The sequence below is a fragment of the Saccopteryx bilineata genome, chromosome 6 (genome assembly GCF_036850765.1).
Source record: "Saccopteryx bilineata isolate mSacBil1 chromosome 6, mSacBil1_pri_phased_curated, whole genome shotgun sequence".
NCBI lineage: Eukaryota > Metazoa > Chordata > Mammalia > Chiroptera > Emballonuridae > Saccopteryx > Saccopteryx bilineata.
In genome coordinates, this window is record NC_089495.1 from 37,547,895 (window position 1) to 37,558,379 (window position 10,485).

At 51.3% G+C, this 10,485-nt stretch overlaps 1 protein-coding gene across 1 annotated transcript; it reads right to left on the reverse strand.

Annotated features, from left to right (window-relative positions):
• Positions 1–6,587: 6,587 nt before the first annotated feature.
• SOX1 (SRY-box transcription factor 1) lies at positions 6,588–10,147 on the reverse strand. The gene has a single exon (XM_066237275.1). It carries the CDS (start codon positions 9,403–9,405, stop codon positions 8,248–8,250), a length of 1,158 nt encoding a protein of 385 aa, XP_066093372.1. The 5' UTR covers positions 9,406–10,147; the 3' UTR covers positions 6,588–8,247.
• Positions 10,148–10,485: the final 338 nt, after the last annotated feature.

The window sequence follows — 10,485 nt, forward strand, 5'->3', positions numbered from 1 at the left end:
ACCCAACTGAAAAAAATTTTCTTCTCTAATTTATTTCCCCCCCCAAATCATCTAGTAAATAATTAAATGTGAGCACTTTAAAAATACTAAGTTGTTCAAATATAAATTAAATTATCTAGACAGAGTCTTATGGTTATTAGGGCTATCTCCTAACATGAGCTTTCCAAGTGTCAGGCAGAACCTGCTGCAGCAATCTGTCTAAGGAGGTACAGATTCTTGAGTCCCACTGGAACCCTGAGTCAGCATATCAGGGGCACTGGGTCTGAGAAATGGGCTCTGTAACAAGCTCTGCCAGTGTCCTATGTACCTTGAAGGTGAGAGACCACTGCCCTCTGAATGAATCTCTGAGTCTAAAACTTTGATAACTCAAGTTAATTTGGCACAGTCATTTGTTGAAAGAAAAAAAAAAAAAAACCCAACCCAGCAGTTATCATATGTACTGTGCTCAAATTCACATTACAGTCTTCATTGATGCATAAAAATATACAGTGTGCATGTCTCATGAGAAGCTGTGCCATAGGGAGTGTTAGAGCAGGGCTAGGATGTCTCAGCTTCCAGCCTAGCTCTCACTGTCTCTAAGAAGCCCTCCCTGACTCTCCCCAAATTGGGCATGAATGATCAAGTACCATCCGGCATGTACTTCTGCCCCCAAACTGTAACCCTCAATATCACACCTGCCTATGTGACAATCAGTGTCACTCCTTGGGCTGGGAGCCCCATCGGGTTGATCTTTGCATTCTCAGCATCTGGTAACAGTTCACACACTTAACACATGCTCATATAATAAATAACCTGAAGATACAATGTACTCATAATAAATGTTTATTGAACAGATGAACGAATGAATCTAATGATTATCAGGTAACTCGAAAGAAAAATTGTTATTAGTATGGATGAATAGAGATATTGGTATTGGTTTGTATAATTACCATTGTTTCCCACCTACATCAAATTTGGCACTCAATGCCACAATTCTCTTCTTCACCCCTGCCTGAGCTGACACAGTCAAATGGTCATTTATTGAAAGCCTACTATTTGCTAGACACAGCACACACCTCAGATCATTAATCCTGACTATATTCTTAGGAAGTTGGTTTTATTTCTGTTTTGCCTATGAAAAAAAGAACTCTGAGTTAAGGATATTTGACAAGGACAGAAGCCAATCTGTGACAAGCCATGATTTTATTACAGTTCTGTCTTAATCCAATTCTTAAATTCTTGCCCATGTTGCTATACTACCACTCAACAAAGATTCAAAACAAAATAAATACTATACCGGCTAACTTTTCATATTGATTCTTTTTTTTTCTTTGAGCACAGTTATGTCATTTCTCTGTGAGGAAAAAATGCAAATGGTCAATTTTTTTTCAAGGATAAACTTCACTCTTCAATTCAATTTCTAACAAAGAAGAAAGTTCTTGCTTCTCCATGTATGTGGTTGTTCATGTTAAATTTACTGTTGAAGTTTGGTCTTTTTCCAGTTACTGAAATTTCTCCCTCAAAGCTTGGATTATTTAAAAGCACGAGATTTCTAAATCCTTTTCCAGGCTAAAATATGCTCATCTGGATTTTCACCTATTTTGTTGCTTAGAAATAAAAAGATTAATCGGTCCTTTCTTTGAATCTCTTTGGGTAGATCCTGACACCGCTACTAGACTGTATAGATTTTATATACCTGTAAGGTACTTTGCCCTATAAATTCTGCTGTTCGTCCTGTGAAATCCTGGGTCAGTTCTTCAGATGTCTGAGACTCTTGTTTTCATATCTTATAAGTGTGTAAGACAAACACAGAGTGCTATCGCTGCCACTAGATATCATCTCTACTTAGCATTTCGGGGGTGCTCAGAGAGAAAACAATGTCTGGGTGATCACTCTTGTCAGTTACCCCATTGTCAAACCCAATCTTACATTCCTCCACACTCACAATATTTCCCCATTGGGAACATGCCTGACATTGCAATTTCTCAAAACTGCAGCTCTGCAGTGAATGCCTAATTCCTGAAACTGCAAAATCTAACAAAGCTGATTTTTTCCACTGATTTGACTGGCTGACTATTTCGAGGCTTTGCATGTGATGACCTGCTGTTCTTCACAAACAACATCTTTTAATGTACCCACACGGTTGTTCTGAAGTGGCTGGGGCAATTAAATCCTTGGGAGCTGCCTGTGGGCCATTCAGAATTACTCACAATGTCCAGAGTTTCTGCTACAGACAAATTTTCCCCATGGGTGACATTTATCAACTTCCCAAGTAGCAATCTCTTCCTTGCTTTGGAACCCAGAGCCCATTGCACCCTAGTGTTACTGGAGTAGGCTGTGGGTGTGTGTCAGTTCACTTGGACTTAGTTGTTTTGTGTTGCTTTAAAATTTTCTTTCTCTTGTCTCTTCTTGGTGTTTATGTATTTAAAAATGAAAAGCCAATTTAGAGGAAAACATGGCAATCCTGTTTTTTCCTTATTATCAAAATAGATTATCATTTTCTATCTTTAGATATATCACTTGTTTGGGTTCTTTATCTGTTTTTTATATTTGTTAATATTCTTGATTGTGTTATTTCAGCACAAATTCCCAACCTGACTGCTAAGGAAGATACTTGTATCTACTTTCCCTCTCCCCTGACACCCGGTCCTTCACAACAAACTCGTTCTCCTTACTTTGGAGATGAGCCCCATGGATTTCACTCCCTGATGAACCACACCATACTTTAAAACCCAACTTAACTTAGGGCTTTAATCTTCCACCTTGATGGAGAATGAGGTCGAGACAGCCTTAATATATGTATTTAACACCCCCCATTCTCTCTCTCTCTCTCTCTCTCTCTCTCTCTCTCTCTCTCACACACACACACACACACACACACACACACACACACACACACTTTGCAAAAACCTAGTATGGCAACGATTCCTGGAGAGCTGGTAAGAACTCAAAAGGCAGAGCGACCAAGGACTTGGTCTTTCAGTTTTGGCTTCTCGTAGAAATGAGATTGCTCGTATGAGACAGAGAGCTTCAGGGCAGAAAGCCCATCGGGCGTTCTCCCTAGGCTCCGTCGGAGGCGCAGCCAGGAGACGGCCCAGGAAATGGAGGCTGCAAGCACTCGAGTTAAAAGCATTCTGATGGATGACTCTGCCCGCCTTGCAGAGCTCCGAGCCCGCACCGCTCACTCGCCCCACCCGCGCCCGCGGCGCCGGCCCAGACGGTGCAAGATTCCCGGGCAGCGGGTCTGGCCCGCTCCTCTCCGTCCTCCACTTGCTCAGCTCCGGGGCGCGGGTCGTCTCCTCTCCCCGAAGCCCTCCCTCTCTGCAGACCGGGGCTGCGGGTCTCCCCTTCTCCCGGGAGCCCCCACCCCGCTTCTCCGCGGGCGCTGCAGCCTGGGCCGCCCTGCCTCCCCTCCCCCCTCTTTCTCCCACTTGTTGCTGCCGGACCCAGAGACGTGCTTGTTCCGCCGGCTGATTGTAAAAGGGTTTGACTTGCAGCTGACCCCGGGTCAGGACTTTCTCTCTACTAATCCTCCCCTCTTTAAACACAAAAACCACTTTGCCCTCTTCCCTCGCATCAGTCATCTTAATACCCACCCCTCCCAGGGCCTGACACCCGGCTGGCCTCCGGTTCAGGCTGCACCCTAGTGAGTTGGGGGCGGACGCCTCGGCCGCAGGTTCCAAGAAGGTGCCCGGTGACTCCCAAACACGTCCCGCTCCGAACCCTCGGGGACGCAGCCGAGGTGGCCGGTCGCTCCCTGGCACCTACCGACCCTGACCCAGGACTCAGAGGGAGCGTCCCGGGGCTTTCGCCGGGACCACTAGGGGCCAGGTCTTAAGCCTTGGGCGTGTGTTCCGGGGGGAGGAGACAGGAGGCGGCGAGTGGAGACAAAGGCGAGGCCGGGGCGGCAGAGAATGGGAAGCGTAGACGCTGGAGTCACTGATGGGAGGAAGGGAGAAGAGAAGAGGAAATAAGGAAGTGAATGGATTACGCGACAGAAAGGGGTGCCAGGAAGGTGGAGAGGAACAGAATTGAGAGGGATGAAACGAGGAAGACCAGGGAATCGTCCGCTGCTCGGGGCTTCACTGTGAACAGGGCGAGATGAAGGTGACGTTGAGAAGCCGAAGGCCCTCGCTTCTCCTGCAGGGAGAGGACCCAGGACCCGGATCCTGGGCGCAGGGGGCCGCCCTCCACCGAGTCTGTGGGGTTCCCGGAGGAGGGCGAAGCTGGGGCCGAGCGGGCGCGCAGCTGGAGAGGAAGGGCCTGCAGAGTGGAGGGAGGGAGAGAGGGAGGAGGAGGAGCAAGAAAGGAACTTAGGAAAGGAGAGAGGGGGAGGAAGAGCTCTGCGCCCCCCATCGGGCTGGGTAACAGAGGCCGGGGACCCGGAGCGGCGGGCGAAGGTGAAGGTGCCTGTTTGCCCACCCCCCGGGCCGGCCTCCCTTTGCGCTCACCCGTCCGGACTCGCTGGGTCCTCGCGTTCCCGGACCCGGGGGCGGGGGGGGGGGGGGGGGAAGGGCTCATTATCTTGGGCTCCTCGCCCCAGGGAGCTCGCGTCCCCTCACCCCTCCCTTTCTGGCCGGGCCTTTCAATCCCGCCAAATAGCCACTCTGGAGAAAGCTGCGCCAAGGCCAAGTCTGCTTTTTCACTTGAAGTTTCGAAGGAATCAAACCTATTATTACATTCTGCTGCGGATCTGTCCGGAGCCTCTGCCCCTCAGGCCAGGCTGCGGAAGCGGAGGTGGGAGCTGGGGGCCGCGGGTGGCGGGTGCAGAAGCCCGTGCCGCCCTAAAACGCGTCTTACAGGGGCCCGCCGCCCGTGCAGGGTTTCTCGAGTTAACCAGAATTTTCCGGAGACAGAAATCTGCATTGCCCAGTCTTTGTTGGGAAAATGAAATGCGTGAATATGCGTGCTATTCTTCTCCCACAAGCATGATTTTAATAGACCTATCAGTCACGCTACCCGACACACATCTGCAGAGCAGTGCGCAGTACCCGCCACTGGTTTTCAAATTCATTTCACCTGGCCACTGGTGTGTTCCACCCGGCCCTGGCGGGGGTAGGTGGTGGTGGTGGTGGTGGGCTTCAAAGTCTTAATACAACAACAAAATGGGCCGAAGAGTTGCTTTTCTGTTTCTTTTCTTTCTTTCAAGGCGAGGTGGGGGCGGGGTGGGGAAGAGACACGGGAAAAATCCTTCAAGCAAATCCTGCTAACCTCAGCTGAGCGAGGCCGGCCGCGCGAACGGCCTGCTCATGAAGAATTCCCGCAGTTGTTCCCGAAGAAAGTACGCAAACTTTGTACAAACTGCTCCCCAACTAGTCCTGTCCGCGCGCGTTCTCCACACAGGTTTCCAACAAAACTGAAATAAACGATAGAAACACCATCCCGTGATTTGGAAAGTAACCGAAGCCATCACATAGTATTTCATTTTTGTGAATACGATGTGGTGTACCTTGGCAAGAGTCGAATTCATTGTTCGGTTGTCTAGTGGGATAAATCTACGAGATGACATTGGAGAAACACTGCTGGTGTGATAGAATCTCATTTGGACAAAGGAATCCTAGCAAATCTCTACTTCCCCTACCTCATATTGTTTTCAAATGGAGTCATTAAAGAATTTGTTTTCCTCCACGTCCTTCTAATTAACAAAAACAAATTCGCTCAATTCCAGAAATTCTCATTTTAAGATCTTCCTGGGTTTTTAAATAAAGTGAATATTTCAGCTGATGCTGTATGATGAAATGCCAAACTCTAAGTCTACCTTCTGGGAAACCAAGGGACAGCTCTTCCTGGAGTTCCCAGCAGACTGCTAAACTTTTTATAGTCTAAAACATTTCAAGTGTGACCCACATTACTAATATGTTTGATGAGCTAAGACTTAGATGCCAATCAATAGCTGAAAATAGATACAAAGTTGGGCATACATTTCTGTGAGCATGGCCACACATCTGTCTGCCACTTTGGTAAGTGCAGAGAGAGATGGAGATTGGGGGTTAGCAACAGAACCAGAGTGTTCATTTAACTCTGCATATTTCAGAGTAAATGTGGTCTGGCCCTTAAACAGGCTGGTGAGTTAACAGAGCATTACAGAATTTCCCAAAGCGTCTCTCCCAGAGGGGACTGACTGTGTGTGGCATTTAGTCCCAGGCTATCTCTGATGCTGTTCCGTTTAGCAAACCATATCTATCCAAACACTTTTAGGAACGTTTCAAAAAGGATCAGATTGCTAAAGCAGGGGGAAAAGGGAGGGTTTTTTTTTTTAATCTTGTTTGGAAGAAGCAGTTGACATCTTTTTTGAAAAATTTGCAATCACTTTAAGGAATATGTGGTTTAAGCAAAATTATTAAAATGACTCCAAAAATTACACGTCAATTGTCAGGTTAGCATTTTATATACTTAAAGCTACTCTCAAATGAGGGCTAAGTCTGGTTCTCATTAACCCACCACCATAAGCCCATTTTTGGACGGATAGTCTAACTCATTCCAAGACAAGAAGAGATGTGGAGAAAATGAAATCAACATATTTTGATCTGGGCTCAAGGTTTCTTTTTTCCAAAAATATAATTTCACTTTTATGTTGTGACTAATTCCAAAACGTATTTGCTACAGCATAACTTTTAAATGCAATATTTAATGCTGTCAGATTACTTAAAGACAAAGTTTTACAGAAAACTTTAAATTCCAGAAAAAAAACTGCAATGTACCAATAAACACCTAGAAAAAATATTATTAAAAAATGTAAAGCATCAAACAACCTCAGATCTCATCAGGAATAATAAACACCGCATTTTGCATTCATATCCGTTAGCAACTTGCATCCCAGTTCACGCGGGGCTGGGGGGGCTGGCCAATTTTGTGTGTGCGTGTAAAAATCCAACAAAATTCTTTTTTACTCTTTCCCAAGGAGAAATAAGCCAGAGAGAGGGGCTGAGAAAGGGCAGAGGGCACTCAGTTACAGTACATTTTGGTTCAGAGATTGTGTTTCCTCGAGCCGAATCTAAATAAATTCCACCAGCAAGCTGCCCGGGAATAGGTAACACCCGTGCTCCTGCAGTGGTCTTTTGTCATCCAACCTTGGCCTGGTCCCGCCATTAGGGTCTTCTCCCCTGGCGGCATAAATCCGGGAACCGAGGATGCAAAGCCCACAGCAAGGAGCTGAAAAATCCCGCGGTGTCAGCCCAAGATAAAAACACACCAAAGGGCCAGAGTATAAAACGATATATATATTTTTTTTTTGGTAATTATTTCCCATTCTGTATCAACACTGTAAACTCTACAAAATAATCTATAGATTTTTAACTTCCTTTCCACTGGATGAAGCTCCATGAAAATCGTACTCTCCCCTGGGGTTCCCCTCACTTTTAGTCCATGCGACAATTTCTCCTTCGGTCAGATTTAATAATTGTATTTTGAGCTCATAAAACATGCATAAAATTAGCACGTTTCAAATTTATGGGGGGAAATGATTTTTTTTCTCTTAAATTTATTGACTCAAAACTCGATGCATTTTTAAAGGGGGGTATCTTTTTTAGTTTTTAGGAGAAAGGCTTTTTTTAGGAAACTATGTACATAATCTGAATACCCCTCCCCATGCCGCAACGCCTAAAATAAATTTGCACAATGCATTTACAAGAAATAATTACAAAACAAAAAAAAATTGGAGAAGCTCAGATACAGAAAAGTTTTACAAAACCCAGAATATAACGCTGCCTTCTGAAAGGGGTGTAGGGGCTTATCTCTTTGTATAAATTAACAAACCAACCCAGAAAAGCGGTAACAACTACAAAAAACTTTTAAGTGTTTGGATCTGCCTTACTACTTCAATAACAAATGAGAACAGCTCCGAGCACTGGGTCCCGGGCAACCAAACGCCACCAGGAAGCGATGCAGGATGAGAGTGAGCGCGCCGGCGGGATAGAAAAGTTGGAGTCAACTCTTGCTTAATTTGGTCTTTGTGTCCCCTCGAGCAAAGAAATGCTTTTGCCTCCGTGTATGATAAATACTGTACAAAAAGTCTCAAGAAAACGGCGAAGTTCAGTCTAAAATGCACGATTGTGTCCGCGCCATGCGGTCCCCAGAAGCTCCCGGAAAGGCGAGTGGGGGATCAGGGGGGATGTGTCACCTAGAGTTCGTAGCCAGTGTTTTCCTTTTTACAAGAACTTAGAAAGGTCTGTACAAAAGCAAGGCCGCGCTAGGCCAGGCCGGGAACCCGAGGCCGGCCGCACGCTTCTCTGCGCGTCGCCAGCGCGGGCCGCAATTTCCCCCGCGTCCCTAGATGTGCGTCAGGGGCACTGTGCCGTTGACGCCCGCGCCCGCGCCCTGGTAGTGCTGGGGCAGCGAGTGCAGCCGGCTCTGTGCCGCCGCGGCTGCTGCTGCCGCCGGGTCACCGCCTTCACCCGCCGGCAAGTACATGCTGATCATCTCGCGTAGGTCCCCGGGGCAGGGCGCCCGTGAGTGTGCCGGGGCCGGCGGGCTGCCGCTGGGCTCCGACTTGACCAGAGAGCCGAGCGCGCCCAGGGCGCCCGACGACGCGGCTGCCGCCGCAGCAGCAGCAGCCACGGCCGAGTTCTGGTGCGCGCCGCCCGCAGCAGCGGCTGCCGCCGCCGCAGCGCCGTAGGGGAGGCCGCCGTAACCCGAGGGCGAAGCGCTCATGTAGCCCTGCGAGTTGGAGATGGGGCTGTACTGAAGCGCGCCCATGTCGTAGCGGTGCATAGGCTGCGGGTTGTGCGGGTGCGCGTGCGGGTGGTGCGGGTGGGGGTGCGCGGGGTGCGCGTGTGGGTGCGCGCCCCCTGCGCCGGGGTGCTGCCCGTAGGCCAGCTGCGCTTCCTGCATCATGGCCGCGGCCGCGGCCGCCGCCGCAACCGAGCCGGGGTAGGCACCGTTGGCCCAGCCGTTGACGTGCGCGTAGCCGCCTCCCGCCGCGCCGCCGGGGCTCTCGAGGCGCTGGCCCACGGCCGCGGCTCCCACGCCCACACCCATGGCCACGGCCGCGGTACTACCGCCTGCTCCGGCCGCCAGCAACCCTCCGGCCAGAGAGTACTTGTCCTTCTTGAGCAGCGTCTTGGTCTTGCGGCGCGGCCGGTACTTGTAATCCGGATGCTCCTTCATGTGCAACGCGCGCAGCCGCTTGGCCTCGTCGATGAATGGCCTTTTCTCGGCCTCGGACATGACCTTCCACTCGGCGCCCAGGCGCTTGCTGATTTCTGAGTTGTGCATCTTAGGGTTCTCCTGGGCCATCTTGCGCCGCTGTCCGCGGGACCACACCATGAAGGCGTTCATGGGCCGCTTGACCCGGTCCTGGTTGGCCTTGGTGCCCCCACCGCCGCCGCCGCCGCCACCGCCGCCCACCCCGGCTGGGCCTGACAAGTTCGTGGGGGCCTGGGCGCCGCCAGGCGAATGCAGATCGGTTTCCATCATCATGCTGTACATTGGGGCGGCTCACGGGTTCACCGGCACCGCGCAGAGAGGGACTGGAGCATAGACAGTCGAGGTCAGGGAGATGGAGAGAGGCTCAAACAGAGCGAGACTTGGGGGTGGGTGTGTAGGGAGAGGTCTTAGAGAGAAGTGGGGAGGTGGAGGCAAAAACAACAAAAAAGAGGCAGAAACACACGCAACTCAGCGCTGGTCCGGCTCACAGCTGGAAAGTTTCTCTTTCTGCACAAACCACTCGCCAAAGAGGGTGATGACCGGCGTGCCGTCCTCGCTGCCGCCGCAGCTGGGTCGCCCTCGGCAGAGCGGTGCAAACAGGTGTAATCGTGGCCAAGTTGCACCTCCACTTTTCGGAACAAGAGCGATGCGCGGGGCCGGGGCCGGGGCCAGGACTCGCCGCCTCTTCGTCGCGGGTCGCCGCCGTCACGCACTGCCTCCTTCTTTCTGCTCTCGGTCCTCAGTGGCTTCCAACTCCGGGTCTGCAACTTCTAGCAGGGCGGCGCGCTGCGTGCGCTGGGCATGTGCGGGTCCCAGGTGCCTAGTGGGGAGCGAGGCGCCGAGGGGGGAGTGGAGGGGGGGCCGAGGGGGATTACGGTGCAGCTGGGGAGGGGGGCCGGGGGCAGCCGAGGGAGCGCAGGCGCGCAGAGATGGCCGGGAAGCCGGGGCCGCCGAGCCCGGGCTGCCCGCTGCCTGCCCGGGGCCGTGCGCTGGGAGCGGAGGCGCACACGGGGCCGACGGCGCGAGGGGCCCAGCAGCCATACGCCGGGCCCGGGCTGCCATTAAATGAGCGCGCCGCGGCCAATGGGAGCTGGCGGCGGCGGTGATTTGCATGGCGCGCTGGCGAGTGACGTGGGGAGGGAGTAGATACACTGGGCGCGGGCGGCGGAGCGGGGAGGAGGGGAAAAAGGAGGGGTGAGCCAGGGCAGGAAGGAAGGGGGGGGAGAGGCCTGGGAGGGGGGTCACAGCCACGCTGCTTCCTGAGCGCGCGAGGCAGCGGCGGCGGCGACGGCGACGAATTCCGAGCTTGGAGCTCACCCTCTCCTCTCCGCCCGCGCGCTCCGCAAGATTAACGATTGGATT

What these genes read in the sequence shown, in the direction of transcription:
- SOX1 (XM_066237275.1), bottom strand. Translation starts at nt 9,405, where the DNA reads ATGTACAGCATGATGATGGAAACCGATCTGCATTCGCCTGGCGGCGCC.